The sequence below is a fragment of the Phragmites australis genome, chromosome 11 (genome assembly GCF_958298935.1).
Source record: "Phragmites australis chromosome 11, lpPhrAust1.1, whole genome shotgun sequence".
NCBI classification, from domain to species: Eukaryota; Viridiplantae; Streptophyta; class Magnoliopsida; order Poales; family Poaceae; genus Phragmites; species Phragmites australis.
The window spans coordinates 1,514,329-1,537,366 of record NC_084931.1 but is presented as its reverse complement, the minus strand read 5'-3'; the positions used below and the strand labels follow the sequence as shown (position 1 = coordinate 1,537,366).

The 23,038-nt window shown below is 45.5% G+C and overlaps 2 protein-coding genes and 2 pseudogenes across 2 annotated transcripts; 1 reads left to right on the top strand and 3 right to left on the bottom strand.

Annotated features, from left to right (window-relative positions):
- Positions 1-488: 488 nt before the first annotated feature.
- On the top strand, positions 489-4,989 carry LOC133885596 (isovaleryl-CoA dehydrogenase, mitochondrial-like; annotated as a pseudogene).
- On the bottom strand, positions 4,891-7,465 carry LOC133885595 (probable serine/threonine-protein kinase PBL7). Its single transcript, XM_062325324.1, has 5 exons — positions 7,345-7,465; positions 6,491-6,708; positions 6,214-6,403; positions 5,604-5,995; positions 4,891-5,408 (listed from the first exon to the last, which is right to left on the bottom strand). The coding sequence occupies exons 1-5, from the start codon at positions 7,463-7,465 to the stop codon at positions 4,995-4,997; spliced, it is 1,335 nt and encodes a 444-aa protein (XP_062181308.1). The 3' UTR covers positions 4,891-4,994.
- A 3,739-nt stretch (positions 7,466-11,204) lies between these two features.
- LOC133883884 (L-type lectin-domain containing receptor kinase VIII.2-like) lies at positions 11,205-14,236 on the bottom strand. The gene has a single exon (XM_062323273.1). It carries the CDS (start codon positions 13,644-13,646, stop codon positions 11,403-11,405), a length of 2,244 nt encoding a protein of 747 aa, XP_062179257.1. The 5' UTR covers positions 13,647-14,236; the 3' UTR covers positions 11,205-11,402.
- Positions 14,237-18,691: 4,455 nt separating this feature from the next.
- Positions 18,692-22,815, bottom strand: LOC133885005 (uncharacterized; annotated as a pseudogene).
- Between the last annotated feature and the right edge of the window lie 223 nt (positions 22,816-23,038).

Sequence of the window (23,038 nt, the reverse complement as noted above, 5' to 3'; positions counted from 1 at the left end):
CATGGTTGCAACTCGCAAAACTGAACCCTAACTCTTACGAGTTTTAACCTGTTCACCATTGACTGTAGCATCTGCTCTGGCCTGTTGACTTTTGATCCGACAGTTGGGAACGGATCTGATATAAATCACTGTTCACCATCTGGATCTCTTTCTATCACTTTGGGTTGTTTGGTTTTTGTCCTAACAGGCTAAACTAAAATTTGATCAGAGACTAAATCAGCCATTAAAATAACGTCTGGTTTAAAGCTAAGTCAAAATTTAATCGGCTAAAAATTTTGGTGGACGATTTGGCCGTCCTAGATTTATCCAAAAACGCTATAATTTTTTTTAAATGACAATTTTTTTAGAACACAATCCAATTTTAACTTTAAACCAAATAAAAACCAAAATTTTAAAGCACAACTAAATTTTAGCTTTAACTCATTTAGTCCCTAATCAAACAGCCCCTTTCTCTTGCTCCCCTCCCTCCTAGACTTTAGACTAGACGAGCACCGGAGCACTCCAAAAGTTGCCTACCAAAACCAGTGGAGAGAACCACCGACCGATCGATGCAGCGGTGGCTCCCGGCGATCCTCCACCGCGCGGCCCCGTCCGGCGGCGGGGCGGGACCGGCGCGGCTCTTCGCCTCGTCCTCCCTCCTCTTGGACGACACCCAGGAGCAGGTACGCGCCGCCTCGCCTCGCCTCGCACTGATCAACCTCCCGTCTCGGTTTCGAGTCACCGCCTCGCCCGGGCTCACTGATTGGTTGCTCGCGCTAGTTCAAGGAGAGCGTGCACAGGTTCGCGCAGGAGGCCATCGCGCCGCGCGCCGCGGCAATCGACGCCTCCAACATTTCCCCAAGGATGTCAACCTGTGGAGGCTCATAGTCATAGGGGACTTCAACCTCCACGGACTCACCGCGCCGGGTAATCGATTTATCAAACCCATTTTCGATTGCACACACAGCCACAGGCCCAGAGATTAAGACGGATTTTCCTCTTCTCTTCTCCAGGGGAGTACGGAGGGATGGGGCTGGGTTACATGTACCACTGCATCACCATGGAGGAGATCAGCAGGGCCTCCGGGGCGGTCGGCCTTTCGTACGGCGCACATTCCAACCTCTGCATAAACCAGCTGGTATGATCAATTGGGTTAGTCTACTTCGATTTTTGGCATGCCATGATGCCAACACGTGAACTGAATCGACATCTCATAGGCATTGCAATGCGTGTGGTGTTTGTGTGCAGGTTCGTCACGGCAGCCCTGCGCAGAAGCATAAGTATTTACCCAAGGTGCTGTGCTTTCCCAGATTGGTAACATTGTCTCCATCAGACACAAACGTCATACGACACAAGCGCTAACTAGTTTTTAATGTTTTGGATGACGATGGATTCTGTTAATGTGTTTTTACCTTCACTCTAAAGCTGATCAGGGGGGGGGGGGGGCATGTCGGGGCGTTGGCGATGTGTGAACCCAACTGTAAGTACCATTTCAATTGTTCTTTTCCTCTAATTCTGTGCAAGATTTCGTGTAAACTCCTTCTGATATGTTGGGAAACGTAATTGCAGCTGGCTCTGATGTTGTCAGTATGAAATGCAAAGCTGAGAAAGTGGACGGTGGGTACGTCATTAATGGGAATAAGATGTGGTGCACAAATGGGCCTTCTGCTCAGACACTGGTATTTTTCTGGGGCTCCAATACATTCATTCCCTTATGCTATTCGCAGACATCATGACCTGTGCTGGTTTCATATCCTTGGTGTTTCAATACCTTTCCTTTAGCTACTGCCCAAGTGTTTCTAGCATGAACATTTCTAAGTGGCAGCTTCCACTCAGTTCTCACGTTTTTTAGCCCTCACATTGGTGCCACTTTGCTACAAGAGAAGTTAAGTTGTTCTTCTATACAGCCATAGTGCACCTGCTAATTCACTAAAGTTGGAACTTCCAGGTTGTTTATGCAAAAACAGATGTAGCTGCAGGATCAAAACGAATAACTGCATTCATAATTGAGAAGGGATGCCTGGGTAAAGAACCACCCATTCTCTTCCATTGGGCATGATTGGACATAAGTGCATATCTTTCCAGAACTTTCTGATGATGTAAAATTTGCATGTTATTAACGTCCGTTGATTGTGATTGCAGGTTCGGTACTGCACAGAAGTTGGACAAACTTGGCATGCGAGGAAGTGACATGTATGATGTTTCTACCTACGTGGTACAACTGAAAAAATGAAGCATGGATTCCAAATTAACATATGTCTAGTTTGCAGATGCGAGCTTGTTTTTGAGAATTGCTTTGTGCCACAAGAAAATGTTCTTGGTGAAGAAGGCAAAGGTATCCTCTCCTGACTGTTCTGAAGCTTATTTTAAACTATGTTCCTGTCCTGAGATATATGTTTGGTTATTTATGTTGCCTGTGCTACTCTACACATGGGAAACTGTGATAGTTCCATCCTATTATATCTTAGAACAAGTTTCAAACTCCTGGTGAAAAGAGGAGTTTCTTAACTAGATGCGCATCTTGAATTTTCCCATTGTCTTTTCTTGTTGCAGGTGTTTATGTCATGATGTCAGGGCTTGATCTGGAAAGGCTTGTTTTAGCTGCAGGTCCTGTTGGCCTTATGCAGGCATGCCTTGATGTTGTTCGTCCTTATGTTCGCCAGAGGGAGCAATTTGGTCGTCCAATCGGTGAATTTCAGTTCATACAGGCAAAACCATGTAGCTCTTATATATGTCCTGTTTCCTCCTATTTCTTGGTGCAACATTTTATTAGTATAGACATGGCACTAACCGTAACGGGTATGCTTCTAATGCAGGGGAAGTTGGCAGATATGTACACCTCCTTGCAGTCATCAAGGTAGGAATTACCTGCTCAAGACTTCTGCTTACATGTTTAAACAACTTCTTACTGAAATTTCATTTAAGGAACTGAGCCTAGCTCAGTTGGTTGAGGATGTGGATGTACGCCTAGACCACCCAGGTTCGAGTCCTCTTCGACGTGAATTTGGGTGCCTATTTCTTCTTATTTATAATGCCACCTAGTTCCTCATTGGTCGAGTTTTTTTACAGAAATTTCATTGTCATTCAGATCATTTGTATACTCGGTTGCTAGGGATTGCGATAATGGCAAAGTTGACCATAAGGTACGTTTACTTTTCTTAATCTGAACCACAAGGTACCTTTATAAGATTATGAAATAGACGCTACTGTTACAGTTGAGTTATGTTTTTTGCATCACCTGCACCACTCTGCTGTTCAAGACAAAATTGAACAAATAGCTCTCTGTACCATTCCTGGTAAACTCTCTGCATCTTCATTTCATACAAATCTTTTTTATCAGGATTGTGCAGGAGCAATTCTATTTGCTGCTGAAGGGGTAACACAAGTTGCACTTCAGGTAAAAACCTTGTCTTCAGTTTCGTGGAGATTGTGTTATCCCGTTCCTCTGTTGTTTTCTCATGATTTCTTTAGGATGCACTCGAAAATCATGCAGCTATTCTGTTTTCGTTCCTTATTTGGCATTTATACTATCACAGAACTCTTGTTTGTCCTCCTCTGACGAATATTCATACTAGTCTGTTGCAATTTCATTTGTAGTAGTGTAGTAAATTTATTATTCATTAATCATGGCATATGCTTTTAAAGTTTGAACTAGTAATCTGCATTATTACGTATCAAAATTTCTGTGGTTCACTATTTGACCTTAAATATATGACTATGGCAGTCAATCCAGTGTCTTGGTGGCAATGGGTACATAAATGAGTACCCAACTGGCCGTCTCCTGAGAGATGCAAAACTGTTTGAAATTGGTGCTGGTACTAGTGAGATAAGAAGAATGATAATTGGTCGTGAGCTCTTCAAAGAGGACTGAGGCTATTCTTTTGCAAGCAGATATCAGTGCATATCTCTAACTAGAGGAGGTGAGCAGGATTTGGATATTTATTGGATCGCCCCTGCGGTTCAATACTTGATGTTGTTCTATCCAAGCCTTGTCATGCCTTGTATATTTCGAACTACTTTTGAATAAAGTTCACTTCCTCGCACTTGCTCTGTGGCTCTATTTTCTGTCTATCAAGTTGTTGCACAACACTGTTGTTACACATATATGTATAGATTGTATATATGGCCCATATATAATATATACTTAATACTCATAATCTCATGCTTAAATAGGTTTGACCAATAACCAACCCTACAATGTGGACTTTACATGAACCAAGAGACCAAGTAACTGATGGAATTTTCTTGTATGCAGTTAGTGCATAAAACATAGCCAGAAGATCCAAGATATGTTATCGTAGTACCAGATTCAAAAAGTAATGTTTTGCGGCTACAATATATTCTTTTCTAAGTTTTGCTGCTGCATAGTAAATACTGTACCACATAAAGTAGCAGCATAAAGCGCTGTCTCAAGCTATAGCGTTTATTGACTCATACACTATGTCGCTGTAGAACTGCCAAAGTTGGCGACGCTACTGCTTTAAGTCAATAAGGATGAAAAAGTGCCTGCTCATAGAAAAAATGGACTCAAAGTGACACTGTAGCTTCATCACCACAACAACATGCTGTATGAGAATTGGTGTTAGAAAATGGTTGCCTTGATGCTTTGATATGTTCTAGCTAGATAGATAAGTGCAGCCAAACCACCCACTTATGTGTATCGTCTATTTACGTTTCTTTTGCTGCAAACTAGCAGGTGAACCACATTATGTTCCTATTTTCTTCTCTTTTCTGAATGTTATATTTAGAGGGGGAAACACAAATCAATTATCGTAGACTCCAAATAGGTCTATATATACACATACAAGAGATGGAATAAGAAATCCTTCCTAATACAACACATATATGCTAACAGCAAGTACTATAGATCCCTTACACCTTTATGAGACAAACTTCATTTACAAACTCTAACTCCCTATATGACAATATAACCTTGTGGCTTGACAAAATTGTTATAAGTGAGGAGATATCCTAATAACTTTGCACAACACATACAAACATAGACATACTAGTTTTCACAACCTGTTGGCTTCTGGAGGTGATGTAAGGCCTTGACTTTGAGCTTTCTTTTCTTGGCTTTGAGCCTTCTGTTTCTGCCTCAAGGAGCCCCACTCAATGGCCTCAGCCACAGCTCTTTGACGATCGTATGCGCTCTTATCTTGCTTAGCGCTGCTAGTCAACAAAGGACCTTCAACTTGTTTCTTTTGGGGTGTAGTACCAGGCTTCTCTTGATATCCAGTAGGCACTTCTGCAAGGAATCCCAGTGCCACAACAGCATCACTCATGTATGGCCGGACTGAGGCTTCCTCTTGTAGGCACATTGCTGCCACACCCACAGCCTGGCTCAAATCTCTCTCTGGGTAGTCCCCTCTGAGAAGAGGGTCTACTAGTTCATGGTACATCTTCCTGTCTCTGAGCATGGGCTTGGCCTGTTTATCATACATGAATGTTATGGTCAGAAACATTGTACCGGAAATATTTTTTTAATCTAATTTCTAACCGAGGATTTATATGCATTTGTCATATCTGTTGTGTTGCAGTTGTCAGAGTGATATAATGAAATTATATAGGCAAGCTAATTCTTAGTCTATATGTGGTGTAATCAAATAAAATTTAGTGCATACCCAGTTAACCAGGATTTGATCACTTGCTGGTCTGGAGGTATCCACAGCTCTTCTTCCTGTGATCAGCTCCAGTAGGAAAACCCCAAAACTGTAGACATCAGTCTTGACAGTTAGCTGGCCTGTTCTTATGTATTCTGGAGCGCAGTACCCGTATGTACCCATCACTCGAGTTGAGATGTGTGTCTTCTCCCCAACGGGCCCGAGCTTTGCAAGCCCAAAGTCTGAGAGCTTCGGGCTGTACTCCTCGTCGATAAGTATGTTGGGGGACTTGAGATCCCGGTAGATGACAGGTGGGTTCGCCTTTTCATGGAGGTATTCGAGCCCCTTAGCAGTTCCATGGGCTATCTTCATCCTGATATGCCAACTTAGCGGTACTTGATCAGGAGTGTTATCTGCAATGGCAATTCAATTTTTTAGCATCTAATTAACAGCATTATAAAATTGTATAAAAGTGATATCGAATATACTTAAGATGGGTTTTAAGCTGACATAATGTGTTAAGTGTATAGAGACCTCCATTTGTTCTATAATCAATAGCAACTAGTTTTTGTTGTATTGTCAAGTACTGGAACATGAATGTGCTGGTGAAGACAAAAAGACTATCACTTACCAAGCAGGTGGTCTGCAAGTGAGCCAAGTGCCATGTACTCATACACCAGAAGCCTTTGATCTCCGTCTGCGCAATAGCCTACCAAGCTGACTAAGTTTGGATGGTGCAACAGACTGAGCATCAAGACCTCAACCAGGAACTCTCTGTTGCCTTGAAATCCATTCAGGTCTAGTTGCTTGACAGCAACAAGCTGATCATGCAAACCAAAAAGTAAGTCAACCACTGAAGACGAGTTAGCAAGTGTCTACTGTAGAATGTTTGTCAGTGTGGTATGTACCTGTCCATTTTCAAGCTGACCCTTGTAGACCCTGCCGAAGCCCCCTTCTCCCAGAAGGCAGTCGGGGCGGAAATTCTTTGTTGCTGTTGCTAGCTCACGGAATGTGAATGCTTTTGCAGTTTTGGCAACAGCAGAACTTCCTTTGTTAGGTTCGGTATTTGCTGCTGTTTCAGATGATGGCTTCTGCTTTGAAGCGACAGATGATTGCTTGTTGGATTCTGCAATGGTGAGTTGTAAAACTCATTAGATAGATTTCCAGTTTGTGCTTATTTGGTGGTCTAGTTTTTGTGGTCATCTGTTGTTCAAATTAAAATATAGTCTACAGGTCTGGTGCAAGATTACAAATAGTTTAGAATTATGATGGTTCAAAATTATGCACGATTGTTGAGAATTATGCATTGAGTGCAGAAGGGTAGCACCAAAATGCATGTGACACTGACACGAAAAATAAAACATACATAATATAACTGCTAGATAGATTCGATTACAGGAATAAACACAGATATCAAGAAGGGACTGCTGTGGCACACGGGGTGTCATTTGTCCTTAAACAGAGATGCACTGAATGGTCTGTATTTAGAGGCTTAAAAGCATCTGCAAGAAATCACTGAACCTGGTACAGTAGATTATTTAACCACGGATGTCCAGCCACAGATATCAAGAAGGGATTGCAAATCTTGGATCTTTCCTAGTGCATTTTAGTTAATTATTTGTTACTTATGATTGTTTGGTCTGTTTGCTGACATTGCTGCCACTCAAACCTTATTCATGCTATCAGTTTGAATACCCAACATATGGATTTCTTTTTTCCTTTGCAAGCAGCCAGTGGCAGGAGCATCCTCTACAATTCTTACCAGATTCCTTGAGTGACGCTCCATTTTGGCTTGAGACTGTCTTCCCGACCGTGACCTGCCTCGACTGGATCCTCCTTGACGGCATCTTTTTGTCAGGCTTGAAGCATGAAAAACAGCTCATCTTTCTCCACTGTATGAAACCTTCAATCCCTGCCCTGTTCCTCTCTGCTCTTTCAATTTGCAAACCTTCTTTTTTTTTTTCTCTCTAGAATACACAGAAGAATTCACAAACTGCTTTGTGTCGACAATGGCAGCAGGGGTGAGAGTTTATATGCAGCCTCATCCTCCTCCCTTGCTAAAGATCTCCCATCCAGGTTATCGATTGTTGTTCTTGCTTTGTGCGCGGAAAATGTGATCCCTGTGAGGAAATGTGGTCAAATTGGACGAGCATCATCCTCATGCTTTTCCGGAGGAGAATGTGCTGAGCCCAGAATAGGAGTCTGGGCCATGCTTGGGGTCCTAAAATTAGAAGCTTTACCCTCTTCCAGGATCTGTGTCCCAGCTAACGCGCTGGGTGTAACTTCTTTCCTTAGAAAGTTCGGATTCTAGAAACGGACAACGCCCGATTTTTACTTGTGCGGCCTCCATGGTTAGAATGATAGATAGCCTGTTTTCGCTGCTTAGAGTGTCATATGGGTAATAGACCAGTTGTCAGCTGGGTCAAGCTCGATAAACTCGTGCAGGTATTGTTCCAGTTTAGGTCGGTTTTATCTGGATGCCTACTTGGTTTTCCAGATAGTGGCCACGACATTTTAGATCATCGTACAACAAGTCTAGGGGTCTTATCTGTCTGGTGGCGTGTGTCTGCTGCTATTGTGCTAACCATAAAGCTCAGCACCTTTTTTTTTTTGTAGTTTTTGAGCAGCCAATGAGAGGTTTAAAAACATACCGATGTGTATAGGCCCAAGGGACTCTTTTGTCTAGTACATTATGATTGCACTACCTGATAGTCCTTGCTGAATCTCTGTGATCCAGCCCTGTAGCACAACTATCTTGTGGGCACTGCTGTCCTTTTTGGCCTGTGATACAGGACTACATGAGATCTATGAATTTTTTATTTTTATATTTTTTCGATTAAAAATTTAAATAAATAGATTTCTTATGAAAAAAATTACAAAACTAGATACATATCGTCCTCTCATGGAACGGTTAGGCCCTTACCGCCTCCTGAGAGGCGATAAATAGTCCCACAAACTCTTACCACCCTTTCCCAAACTACATTCTCTATTCAAAATAGTGATGTTCTGTTATTTCAAAAATTCTAAAAAATTTTGTACGTGTTACATAATCCATGTGCAACCTATTTTAATTGAATTCACCTAAAAATCCTATGTAGAATTTAAACTAAAATTTTCTAAAAAAATCTACTTTTATAACTTCTGGCAATTGTTAGGGCCTCAAATAAATTTCCAAAAATCTGGTAAAATTCACTAATATTTTTCTTATGTGATATGATAATTTCTAAAATTATTTTCAGCACTATGTTTATATATGTTTGAATTCAAATTAAGTTAAAAGAAGAATATCACATGAAATTATAAAAATACATATAAATGGTGCATTACAAAAGAATTCACTTTTTTACCATATAACTTAGGGCTGAAAATAATTTTAGAAATTATCACATCACATAAGAAGAATATTAGTGAATTTTACCAGATTTTTAGAAATTTATTTGAGGCCCTAACAATTGCTAGAAGTTATAAAAGTAGCTTTTTTTGAAGAATTTTAGTTTAAATTCTACATAGAATTTTTGGGTGAATTAAATTAAAATGGGTTACACATGGATTATCTAACACGTACAAATTTTTTTAGGATTTTTGGAGAAAAAAGCATTACTGTTTTGAATAGAGAAGGTATGGAGGAAAATTGAACTTCGGAGTACTGTTCGCATACTGTAGCTTACCGCGGGCTGTAACCCTACCTCCTTAAGAAAGAGTGGTAAGAGTCTGCGAGATTGCTTACTGTTTTCTCAGGAGGTGGTAAGAGCTTAATCGTCTCATGAGAAGGTAGTAGGTGTCTAGTTTTGTAATTTTTTTTTCACGAGGAATCTATTTATTTAAATTTTTAATTGAAAAAATATAAAAATAAAAAAAGCTATGAGATCTATTACTTTAGAGAGAGAGAAAAAACCATGGGATTGGGCTACGCAATAATTCCCTGGGCTTTAAGGTTTAAAGAACTCACCTCTATACCGTGGATGTAGTGAATCTTGCAGAATCGAAGTCACAAGCTCAAGCCCGAATAAATACACCGAAAATTCTCGCCGATGCCCTGAAGTGATCCCCATGCATCAGCGATCTATCTGTTGAAGATGAGCCGTGAAGTTGTGGCTTGCCTGCCTGACATGACATGGTACATAGATGCAAGGCCGGCCTTCGTGTCAGTAACGAGCAAGGTGAACATATGACGCTAAAAGACTGGCTTGACCGTTCGGTTTAAGTTTTAGGTGCTAGTGTATGGACATCCTCCAAGTTAACAAAATTACAACCGCTGGTGCAATTTACTCGGACGAGCATCGTCACAAGCTTATGAACGTCAGTACTCAGTAGTTTAGTACGATGGAGGCCAGCAACCGATTTTTCTTTTCGTCTCTTTTCAACAGATTTTTTCTTGCATTGGCCAGCTTTGTATCATTTGGCGAGGCGAGAGTACATTTCCCTCTTCCATCGCTATTGCACGAATGACTGAATGAGGAGCATACAGTGTGTGTGGGAGTTGATAACGAAGGAAGCAAATTCTATAAGATCTTCTTACAAAAGATCTTTGATACTGATCTAACAATATATACTCTGATTCAACAACTAGATTGAAAAAAGAGAGAGAAGGAATACATGCCATCGTAAGAAATTTTTTTGCTTCCTATAAAGAAAGCTCAACAATGTCCACTTGCAGCTCCAATTCCTATTCAACACCAAAAGCGCAAGGCAACGCCCAGGCCCCCCTCCCTTTCCTGCCTACCATCAAATTATGAGCGTTAATCCCAGCCCGACAACGATTTGACACCGTCCGTCTGGCACAAACATGGCACTGTGTCGCCCACTCCAAGAACTTTCGAATTCTCAGCACCCAATTTCCGTTGCGTTTCATCATCCAAGGTGATGCCCTTTTGAGAAACCCGTTTAATTCGTGCTGGTCCGGTCGAAATTCGGATGATTTTTCGAGTATTTGGGTTCTTCTAACTAAAGTTCTGCATCTGTTGTGCGTGAAGTTGTCGACAAAATGTTTTTCTTTTTCTTATTGATGTGATAGGAAACAGTAGCAGGCTCAGAATAAAAATGATTGAATGTTCTATGTTAGAATTACTAAGGGTCTGGATGTCTTACTTATTGAGCTAGAGGGTATTATATGAACTATTACATGTGATGATCACTGGAAAGCGAAAATTTAACCGGTGTTCTATGCACATGTGTGTACGAGGTGGATCTGCCCCTGACTGGAAATGTAATTGACAGTTTGCAGACTGAACCCAGGTAAGGGGAAAAACAGAGTTGCCAAGACCCAGTACAGGGTAGAGATAGGCACGCCTAGAGGGTATTGGTGTTAGGATTAGTGCGCTTCCTCGTGACTTTGGGTTGGTGATACGCATCATGGATGGATTCCACGCCATGGCAAAGCATTATCCAGCACTACAGGATTGCACACCAAACAAGTCATCCCTGTAAAGATAGACGTTTCATCGTTCCTTGTGATGTCACAGGAAGAAAGAGAAAGATGTCTTTTTTGTTCACAAGAATCTTCTGATCGATAAGCTGGATGGAATTCTTATCATGTTCATCAAGATGTCTGAAGAAAAGAGGGGGGAAAGGAGCGCTGAGATGCAATTCGAGCACGTCGCTGAACTGAACTGAACTGAACGAATGAATCATCTGAATTCTGAATTATTATCAAGAGCAATATTACAAATGTTGATTTGGACATTGGAGTCCATGCTGCTAATCTATGTACTCATACATACATGGTCTTTTGTTTTCCGCGTTCGAGATCGAGAAGGAAGAAGAGTTCTAGCTACGAGCTGGTCGGAATAATTCGTTTAAACCACCCGCGGCTCGCGTCAGTCACTGGGTGTCGCCGCCGGTGCCGCTGAACCCGATGTCGTGCCCGCCTCTCTGCAGCGTGCTCGTCAGCGACGACGAGCTCAGCGAGTCCGACGACGAGTCCGACAGGTTCAGCCCCAGCGCGTTGTAGTCCGACACGCTGTCCTGCAGGCTCAGCAGCAGCTGGTGGTTGGCGCGGAAGCTCATAGACGGCCGCGTCGCCGGCACGAACGGCGGGTCCGCCTCCCCGCTCAGCATCTGCACCACGGCGCGCATCCCTGGCCGCAGCGCCGGCTCGGGGCTGGAGCATGCCAACCCCACCAGCAGCGCCCGCCGCATCTCTCCCTCGTCGTACTCGCCGCCCAGCCTTGGGTCGACGGCGTCCAGCACGCTGGCCTCGCCGTGCAGACTCCACACCCACTCCACCAGGTTGTTACACCGGCCTTCCGTGCCGATGGGCCGCCGCCCGCACGCCACCTCCAGCACCAGTGCGCCGAAGCTGAACACGTCGGTGCCCTCGGTGGCGCGCCCCGTCAGGAGGTACTCCGGCGCCAGGTACCCCATCGTGCCGGCCGCGGCAGTCGCGTCGGGGGATTCGCCGTGCTCCGCCTGGCGCGCGAGGCCGAAGTCGCCGAGCCGCGCGCGGTACGCCTCGTCCAGCATGACGTTGCTGGACTTGACGTCCCGGTGGATGACGCGGCGCTCGCACTCGTGATGGAGGTACGCCAGCGCGGAGGCCACGCCGGCGAGGATCTCGTAGCGGTGGTGCCACGGGAGCACCGGGGACGAGGCGTCGAACACCGCCCGGTCGAGGCTGCCGTTGCGCATGTAGTCGTAGACCAGCAAGATCTCACCTTTCTCGTAGCACCACCCCTGGAGGCGGAGGAGGTTGCGGTGTCGGAGGCCGGCGATGATGGAGAGCTCCGACAGGAACTCGGAGCGCGCCTGCTCGCCGTTGGCGTTGGCGTTTGCGTTTGTGTAGCGCTTCACGGCGACCATGGCGCCAGTGTCGGGGATGATGCCCTTGAACACGGTGCCGAACGCGCCGTTGCCGATGACGCGGGACGCGTCGAAGCCGCGCGTCGCGGCTCTCAGCTCCTTGTAGCTGAACTCCCGCGGCGACCGCGCGAGTGCCGCGGCCGACGCGAGGCTGTCGCGCTTCTTGGCCACCGCCAATGCCGTGTGCTTCTTGGCCCTCGTGCGGCGCGCGAGCGCCCAGAACGCGAAGCCCGCGAACGACACGGCAACGAAGGCGCCCGCCGTCGCGGCGCCGGCCACGGCCGCGTGCTTGGGCGGGTGCGGCGAGCCGGCATTCCCCGCGGCGGCGTTCGCCGGAGCGCTCGCCGCGGCGATCGAGCTAGTGGGCGCCGAAACCGTCGCGGATGGCGGCGACGGCGTCACTCCCGGGAGCAGCGGCGAAGGAAGCACCGGATTGATGCTCGCCGGAGGGGGAGTAGCCGAGGAAACGGGCGATTCCGGCGGCGGCGTAGGCGCCGGATGCGGCGCCGTCGACGGGGATGCGGTCGAGAAGCTCCACCACTCGATTGCGTGCACCTCCGTGCTCCCCTGCGTGGACGCCGAGAACCCGACGAAAGCTGCGTCCTTGACACTCTCCCCAAGGTCCACTGGCGCGGACAGCACAGGCGCCGGCGGCCGCTTCGCCGCGTAGGACACGAACACCTCCATGATCCCCCCCTTGTAGTCGATCCACGAGTTGACGGTCCTCCCGCTGGTGAGCTCGACTCCGGCCTCATCTAAATCGGCGACGGCGGCGGACACCATGGTCCCGAGATCCAGCCCTACGTGGTTCCCGTTGACGTCCCCGAATTGCACGTCCATGAGCGTGTCGAACTCGACGGCGGCGGCGTCGGTCTTAGTGGAGATCCCGATGTAGGGGCCGGCATCGCCGATGGAGGAGTCATCCGCGGCGAGGACGAAGGCGAGCCCCCCGCCGACGGAGGAGGGGTTGAGCGTGGTGACGGTGAAGGCGAACTGGGTGGAGAATCCGGAGCGGAGCGAGACGGGTGACGCGTAGAGCGCGCGGCCGGCGCCGGAGGTGGGGACGGGGAGGTCGCGGGAGAGGCGGATGGTGCCGTTCTTGAGGTGCGCGTCGCCGAGGAGCTTGAGGCTGCCGAGGGTGAGCATCGCATAGTCGAAACGCACCGCCACGGCTGGGTCGTCAGCGAGGGCGAGGAGGAGAAGGAGGAGCAATGCCAGCGAGAGGGCGGGTCTGGCCATGGCGGGCGCGGGCGCCGGCGTTGGCATGGGGCGTAGTGTTGTGCATCAGCAGAAGCAGAACATGGGAGCCCGACCCAAGAAGCAAGCAGAGGAAGCTGGGTCGAGCAGAGGAGGGGAGCAGGCAGAGAATGAGGAGGTTGCGATTAAGGTGGACAAGAGCAGAGTGCGGGAGATGGTGAGGTGGGTGACTGGGACTGCAGTGCGGAGAGGCCGGACCGCTTTGGAGAGAGAGAGATGGCAACGGTTGGGACTTGGGAGCACTGAGGAAGAAGAGTGTGAGTGGGTGGGCAGTGAGAGGCGAGGCTGTGGTTGGTTTCTTGCGGTTTGGACGGACGCCGTGTCATACGTGGAGGCAGTGCGGACAGGCAAGCAGCCAGCTTTCGGGGCCTGCGGCGGTGCCCATGCCGGCCTGCAGCTGCAGTGCACGCCTGCCGCCGCCACCGCCGCCGCCGCTCAAACGGTAACAAAACGCCCTCGCCGTTGGCACGTCACGTCGCAGCACGGCCGTGCTCGCGGAGGTCCCCGCTCCGGTGTAACGTTGGTGGTGTGCAATGCTGGACCTCACCTCCCGTAGTTGCTGCTGCTACACCAACACCACGATGGAGAGGATTCAGCTTCAGATGGCGGCGGTTATGCAATGCCAAGGTGGCGTGATCTGCACCCGATCCAAGGCGGAGGAGGAAATCAACGGGATAAGATAATAGACATACAGTAGTCCATCCAGCAATCCGGCTCTGATTTCCCAACTACACACTACTCATCGCCACTTCATCTACTAGCACCTGCACTGATAATCTATTACTCCCTTCATATCATAAATACTTAACGTTGTTGATTTTTTTTATTTTTGATGTGCAACTTTAATCATTATTTTCTATTAAAATAAAGTTATAATATTTAATAAAATTTAATATTATGAAGTATTTTTTAAGACAAATCTACTTATATAATTTTTATATTTTCAAATTAATATTCTGAAAGTTATGAACTGTCAAGGTTTTAAAGATTTGATTAGATCTTAATTAAAATGATAATATTTATGACCGGAAGGAGTGTAATGGTAGAAAAAGTCCATTTCATTGTGTCATAAGATTAGCTGGCACAGACCATAATCATTGGCAGTATACATACTCCACCCTGTATACAAGAAAGTACAAAGTTTGAACGTGTGATAATGATCTGTTGGACGGAATTTGAGTACAGTTGTATCTGTAGGACCGATTTATTCCAGTTCCTTCCAACCTACACAAGCGTCAAACAAACGCCTGTGACAGCATTGTACGCCGACCTGCATATACTCTCGTGTATCATCGAGACGATGCCACTGCTCTACTTACAATCCCGCATGGCTGCTTGCTCCGCATCAGCTGCAGAGTCGTCACACACACACTCGCAGGTCGCCGAATTTCCGTGCAAGGATTTTATTCTGAACATCAATCGCGTAAGATTCGCAGAGATTACAGTCTGAATTGACGAGAGGAGGAAGAAAACCGGAGGTAGAAGATGAACCCTGGATGGTTGGTTCGTGATCTAACGTAAGAGAAACGTCTACGAAGAAAACACTATTTTCAGTCATACGGAATATTAAATTATTAACTCCTTTTATTTGTGTTCGCTGTGTTAATATCACTAGAGGGCCATTATGTTATGAATTTGAACTGTCAGATGAAGAAAATAGATGAGACATTTATTCTAGTGCACTATCACTAATCTTAGAAGCCGCTTGAAACGTAGGAAGTTTAGGAAAAACATTCAGTTCTCCTGTTTCCTAACGACAATGGCGCATGCGCATGACACAAGGCGCGCCCACTCAGCTATGCATCTCCGATGGTAGTCCGGGCGGCGTTGAGAATAATGGAACACCATACCAGCAAGGCTGGCATTCCTTGCAAGCCAATTAAACGGATTCCAAAATATAATGTGTGTATGATATGTCAATGAATCTATTATATTATTATTTAAGTACTAAAAGGAACTTCTACACTCGCTCTTAATGTTATGAAATTACCATGTTAACAAAAAAAATCTAGACAACTAATTATTATAAATATCTAACGTTTAGATTAAACAAAAAGTCCATATCAAATGCGATTAATTAACAGTAAAATTCGGAATGAAAAATTATGAAAAATTAACACTTCGATTTCCATACGGTTTAGAAAGTAAAATATCTAAATAAAGAGTCCACATAAAATAAAATAAATAATAATTAAAATTAGGGTTAGAATCAAAAAAAGAAGGATCCATAAAAAAATCAAATTATTATAAAAATCAAATACCTAAATAAAGAGTCAATGTAAAACATAATTAATCAATAACTAAAATTCATAATAAAAATAATTTTTTTCAAAATTCTTACTAATATAATAGATTAAGAAGCATCATATAGTTCAAAACTGTTGCATCAAGCAGACAGTAGACAGACACAACATGCATGAAAGGCAAACCTATTTTAATTTTGGTTGAGCGGCCTACACCTGACATATGATTTTGGCAATTGATTAAAACGTATACTAATCGAATCATTGCATGCATACGATTAAAGTATAAGTTTAGAACATAAATAAATTTCTCTTTCAGTAATCCATTAACATAATTTTTATCTCTTCTTCTAATTTTATACATTTTATAACTTAAATAGTACTAACTAAAAAACTAATTTTTAATCAAAGATTATTATAACAAAATATTACAATGATCTTGCTAGTTTGTATATATACAACAACAAAAGGTGAGTGCTGGTACCTGCCTCAACTCTCACGGAGACTTGCGAATCATACATGCATGCTTGAAACGCACTCGACAATGTCGAGAGGGAGCAAAGTAATTAATCCTCATTTAATCCTGCTGACTTCAGTTTGTTAATCCTCTCTGCAAACTTTGCATGCTGGTATTAAGTACAAACAGGTCAGCATTACACACTTGATGCGTCCGGCACGCCTGGGTGCTCATCTCGTAATGCTCATTGGGAAACCAGGATGAATCATGGATACATGAATGCCAGAGCAACACCTTGAACACATCGCCAAGAAATTTGAATTCGCCAAGAAACTGAGTGGGCTTGGCTGAGAGAGAGGAAGAAAGAAATAAAAGAGATGGAGGGGTAAATTCTATTAGGGCACACGGGTATATAGTTTATTAGGACCGTTCATATCAGACTTGACTAAACCGGGTTTGGTTTGGTTTGGTTTGGTTTGTTAGATACGTGCGGTGGCGATCGAGCAGTGCGGCTGGGATCGGATAGCCACGGCAGCACTGCGTTGGAGTGTGCTCAGCGGTGCTGCTGCTTCTGCTCATGGCCAGGTCGTTCAGAGACCCGCCCAAGGCCGACATCAAATTCGCTGTGAGCTTAGCTTGCCCACCTCTTTCCTAGCCTTAATTTGTTGTCAAATCCCCCTGCTGAGAGATTATTGATTTGCTTTTGATTGTTTTTACCTGTTCCTATTTCCCAATATGTCGAGCTAGGCTACTGGCGGTAGCGTTACCAAGCGCCTACTACTGATTGTTGCGATAATTTGAGGTCTGGAATGGAATACATAGGTTAGGAATTAGATTGTGGGTGTTGCCATCATTACGTTTGCCTCTTCTCAGTGTGGCATGCAGTTCGCTGAGTGACAATGCGGTGGCTCTTCATCATGGACTTATCTCTTCCTGTGGGAATACATCGTGATAGAAAATTGTTGTTGGCAAATGTGCAAGACACATTGAGCTAAATTACTGATATCGTTTGGCCAGTTAGCTTGTAATAACGAATTCAATCATTTATACATGTGTTAGGTCCCTGACTTTCATCCTGGGATAATGCCACACATAATGCACGGGGTTGACATTTGCACCATTGCTTGACCACTGTCGAGGAAGCAGGACAATGCACCTATGCTTTGGTTGTTTCCCTCCAGTGTTTCACTGTTCATAAGTTTGATCCACCCTTTTTAGTAACGATTCATCTCTTGTTCATGTTTCCCTCCCGTGTTTCACTATAGACAGTTAATACTCTTTTGCCAAAACGATGCTGCAAAATCTGGACATTAGAATAGTTGATCCATGGAGAATGTTATTTTCAATAGCTGTAATTTGCAGACATCATGTCAACAAAGTTCCTTATTCTCCTTTTTATACTAGGTGATGCAGTTTCATTGCATATGTGCACTCTCTTTTCTTTCCCTATAACCCAGAATGAATATGGCTACGGATGGAGTCAGTAACAAAATCAGTAAGGAGTCACATATATCTCCACGTGCTCTGCTTACTAGTAGTGTTTATGAAAGGACAAGTTGCAACCTCATCAATATTCTATTGAGACGAACAGAGACCATCACAGCTATACATGCCTGCGATGTTTAATTTCACTCTACTACTTGTCATGGTAACTATCACTCGATAGTCTCATTGGCTGAAAGTGATTCATGCTCCCCATTGTAACTTTGGTAAGTATTACCCATGAATTGACAATGCTCCTAACTCAAAGACATATATTACATCGATCACATATACAGTGTGCAGTACTCGCCTTACATGAAACCATGCAAAGCTTGAGTGCAGCACTCTCTAGAAGAAGAAGATCAACAAATAGGTTCAAGCATAACACTGGAAACCTGTGATCCACATAAACTCTGCTTCAAGTACATAGATAACCATGGATGCAACAGCTAGTTTTACGCCACAGCAAATAATTTAGTTGGTGCTTATATTACAGGTATTGTTGTAGAACCCAGCCAAACCAACACACGGTACACGAATAAAAAGTCAGATGTGCGCACAAGTGACGCACTTATTACATGAATGAAACCATGCATGCTGCAGCATGATGGTCCAGAGGAAAGCCACACAAAATCCAAATCCAAATCTGTGAGCATAGACACAACCATTATGCTCAACCACAACCAGAAGGCATTCATGTAGAGCATAAATACCCGGAAACACTCAGTTGACACACATGCAGAATATAACAGCAGGCGCATGCACAGCACACAGAAAAACACAATGCCGAACCACAGAAGCACACAAACACAAACCATGGTAGTGGCTCGGTGATGAATGGATGAATGGAGAGGCCTTCGATTCCTCCAGTGTCAAACCTTGATCCTCCAGCAGAATGGGAATCTTGCAGCATTGCCTTCTGGTGCGTCTCCTTTTGCTTGGTCTTGATTTTCTGGTTTATTGTATTTAAAATTAATTCTGCCTTCATGCTTTGTAATGGTTTCTTTCACCTCATCAGGGACAAGGTCACCATTGAACTCAAGCTCCTTCAATCTTGGAAGGTCGTCGATGCTGGAGAAGGACTCCATCTTGGTGAAGATCCAGACGATCTTCTCGAGCTTAGGAGCAGACCCGCTGGTGAAGCTGATCTTGGTGATGTCACAGCAGTTGACAATAAGAAGGTTGAGTTCAACTCGAGCTCCTTCAATTTTGGAAGGCTGTCTGCTATAACAATAGACTGTATGTCAGTGAAGGACAAAACGATCTTCTCGAGCTCACAAGCTGCTCCATCCTCAAAGTTGATTTCAGTCAAGTTGGAGCCCTCAACCAGGAAGTACTTGAGATGTTGGAATTCATTCTTCTTGAAGGCGAGCTTTTCTACAGTGCTTGTAATATGTCGGAGCCTGACACAGCGTAACGTGGGCAGCTTGGTGAGGTCATCGAGATCCTTCTGGTTCAGCGAGGTGCTACTTAAAGTTACCTTGGCAAGATAATTACCATACTTAGGGTTCGATTTATTACCATCTTTGACCAACAATGGTAGAATTTGCCCCTTTTCTGTGGTCCCACTGATGCTTAGGCTCTCAAGAAGCTTGGGATAATATTTCAAGTTAGCTGATAACCCTCCGCTGGAAGGAGTACCCTTGCATCTGGTGGTGGTAAGAGTGATTGATAAAGACCGGAGACACTCATTCAGGTCACTGATTGCTTGAAGCAAATTATTGAGATGACCATCTTTGTCTTCGATAACCACACCAAGCTTCCGCAGCTGCCATAGCTTTCCAATGTCTTTCAACTCTTTACCAGTCTGTGAAGCCTTGACATTGGACAGTACCTCAAGGTCTACCATTTTTCCAATCTTGTAAGGAACCCGTACACTGGAGATTTTGTCGGCCATGCTGCTGTCAGTAATGCTTGGACTTGAATTAGTGTGACCAGCCAGCAGACGCTTCAGCTTCAGTAGCAGGACATGTTTTGTTGCAGATACGGGCACGTTGGTCTGCCGGATATCCAATACCTCCAGCTCATGGAGGTTGTTGATTTCAATGGGCAGCTGGCTAACATCTGTTCCCCTTAGGCTCAGATACTTGAGCAGTAATATCTTGCTGCAGATGTCCTTGAGGTAGTGCTGCTTCTTCTCGAAGGAGCAATGGCATCCTTCTAGATCTAGCACCTTGAGCAGGGACAATTGAGATGACACAGAGAGTTTTCGAAAGAAAGTGTTCATTCCATCAGAGCCGCGGAGTCGGAGATTGTTAAAAATGGAGAAGTGGCGAGCCAAATGATGTGACAGGCGTGTCTCTACAATGTGCTGTTTCCTGGCGATTTCGGTAATGAATCCATGAACTGTATCACCTACTGTGCAGCTCTTGACCTTTCCTGTAGCACTAAAATCAACAGGATAAACAAGCCACCGGTTGATGAGCACATCAAAACATTGCTCGGCCTGATCCACAGAACTCGGCCAATCTTCCTTGGCTGTCAGCCCTTCTGCAACCCACCGTCCTATCAAGGTTGACCGGCTGATCTTTTGTCCTGGAGGGAAGATAGCTAGGTACAGCAAGCATGACTTGTATTCTTTACGCAGATCCCTGTAGGAGAACTTGAACATGTTCTTTGCAATACTGCCCGATGATTTTGGGAAAACCGCCTGCAGGGTGCTGTGCAACTTGCTCAGTTCTTCGTTGCTCCTCTTGGGCTTGGCGTATAAAGAATGAGCAAAGATCTTCATGCAGAATTCATATGGTTGACACTCCTCCAAGATGTCGCGAAAAATCTGGGGGTTGCAATTGTCTTCCTCCTTCGGCTGGCTTGTAAGCTTGAGCACTATATCATGGTAGAGGCCAACTAGAGAATAGTCTATAGGTTCCCACCGTGGACAGAAATATTCTTTGGCCCGTTGGGTGCTCTTTGTGGTGGTGACGATCAGTGCACCGTCGATGAGCCAGTTCAACCGGCTCAAAGCATCTCTGGTCTCCTCCCATCTGGATGCATTGACTGTCTCATCAATTTTGAGGATAATCAGAGTCGTGTCATTGTCCAAATGATCTTTAATCTTGTCGACGATCCCTTTGATCTTCAGCTGCTCTCTAATCTCCCCCTTGATTTTGTCGATCTTGTGCTTGATTTCTTCAAATATACCTTCCTGGATTAGACCCTGACCACCCGGTTTCTTGCCGGATTTGTCTTCTTGCAGCTCATGTAGCATTTCTGTAACCTTGTGGATCATTTCTTTGATCTGATCCTCGACCATTGTGGTAGTACCAGTAGTGGTGGTGGTGGTCTTTGTGGCTTGCTCCTGGGCCTGCAGGGGCTTGCTGTTGCTTGTCTTCGGGAACACATCCCTCAGGATTTGTGTATATTGGTCATCATCGAGATCAATCGGAGCTGTCTGCTGCTTTGCGGCTGCTGATTTTTCTACTTCTTTATTATCTTCAACCTTCCTAACCGTTTCTTCCTTTTCATCTACTTCCATATGTTCTTTAAGCTTCTTGTTTGTTTCTTCCTTTTCTTCTACTTCCTTATTATCTTCAACCTTCCTGACCGTTTCTTCCTTTTCATCTACTTCCATATGTTCTTTAAGCTTCTTGTTTGTTTCTTCCTTTTCTTCTACTTCCTTATTATCTTCAACCTTCCTAACCGTTTCTTCCTTTTCATCTACTTCCATATGTTCTTTAAGCTTGTTGTTTGTTTCTTCCTTTTCTTCTACTTCCATATGCTCTTTAAACTTCATGACAGTTTTTGTGATGATCATGTCGTACCTTCCTGCTAATATACGCATGTCTTTTTTCCATAGTTGGTCTTGTTGAGCCGCAGCAGCAGCTGAATGGAACAGCAGCTGGAGGAGTTCGTCTAAGGATTTTTGGTCCAGCTGGTCTTGTTGGCAATCTTCTCTTGTTTCAGGTCCAGCTGAAGCCGTAGCTGTTCGTCTGTCAGTTGTCGAACTTGAATGTCGCTCTTGATCTTTTCGAGCTTGTCGTGAATCTTCATTTCTGGGATATTGCGCTTGATTGCACGAAGCATCCTCTTTTTTTCAATGTAAATATCCCATTTTCTGCAGTAAACTTGCCAATCATCAAGATGCTGCTCCTCCACTTCGCCTTGACCTGTGCCTTGCTGCTGGGATTGGGATTTGTCTCGCTCGAGTTCGAGCTTCCGCAGTATGTAGTAAAGAATCTCCTTGGGTCGTAGAGGCATGAACGTGTGGTGCACTGCCGGGATGTCGACCAAAACACTACGATTGAAATAGGTCCCCTCCGCAACCAAAGTTTCACGTGCAAGAGCGAGGGCGTCCTGATCTGTGTCCGGTGCAACAATGGCGATGGATGGTATTGAGGCTCCGGTCTTGCCTTCTTCAATTTCCTTCATCCACTCAACTAACTTTCCCTTAAAGTAGTCCACCAGAGTGCGAGGCTGAAAGAAGGCTCTTCGACCAGAGTGATCGGTCGCCGTTGCCGCCACGAGTTGATCGTCACCATCTTTTTCAACGTCTCTAGCAGCATCGCCGCCTGCTGCAGCAGGTGTGGCCGCCTGCGCCGACGACGACGGTGTCGCTGCCGCAGCCGGGACCTCCACGCCGTACCTCAACCGCCGCTTGCCGACGTCGCGCGCCCGCTCCTTGAGCTCGCGCAGCTGTATGGCCGCGCGGTGCTGCGCGACCATCTTGTGCAGGAACCAGTGAAGCCACCAGACGTAGCGGTGGATGCCGCCCCAGGCACGGTGGATCTCTGGATTGCATGCCGCGGTACAGGTAGAGGTTGATGCAGTTGTTGCAGTCGTTCGCGAGGAGCCGGACTTGGTTCATCCACGTGCGGACCTGCTCGTCGTGCTCGCCGCCATGAGGCACCGTCCTGGCCAGGTGCAACAGGAAGCTGTTCATGCTCTCCATCTCCTCCCTGATGAACTGCACGTCGCCCTGCACGCGGCCCAGCAGCCGCGTCTCGTTCCGAATGACGCCCAGCAGCGAGCTCACGGCGCCTGCCGCGAGCTCAGCCATGGCTTCCTCTCCTGTCGCCGGCCGGCCGGCCGGCTCGCTGGTGTCTTGTTCAGTTAGTTTAGCAGTGGGAGGCTAGGGTTGAGATGCATTCATGTGTGCATGGGTGGTGGGTAACCGGCAAGGATTGTTCTTCAAATGCTACGTGAACCGAACCCTCGCATGTGAAACCTCCAAGGCAAGCATCTACCTAGCTTTTCGTTCAAAAGAAGAAAAGAAGTATCGA

Excerpts from the sequence above, each read along its gene's own strand:
- LOC133885595 (XM_062325324.1), bottom strand. The coding sequence starts at position 7,465 with ATGAGCTGTTTTTCATGCTTCAAGCCTGACAAAAAGATGCCGTCAAGG. Across the intron at positions 6,709-7,344 it reads AGCGTCACTCAAGGAATCTG|AATCCAACAAGCAATCATCT; the intron begins GTAAGAATTGTA and ends TCACCATTGCAG. Across the intron at positions 5,996-6,213 it reads ACTTGCAGACCACCTGCTTG|ATAACACTCCTGATCAAGTA; the intron begins GTAAGTGATAGT and ends TTGCCATTGCAG.
- LOC133883884 (XM_062323273.1), bottom strand. The coding sequence starts at position 13,646 with ATGCCAACGCCGGCGCCCGCGCCCGCCATGGCCAGACCCGCCCTCTCG.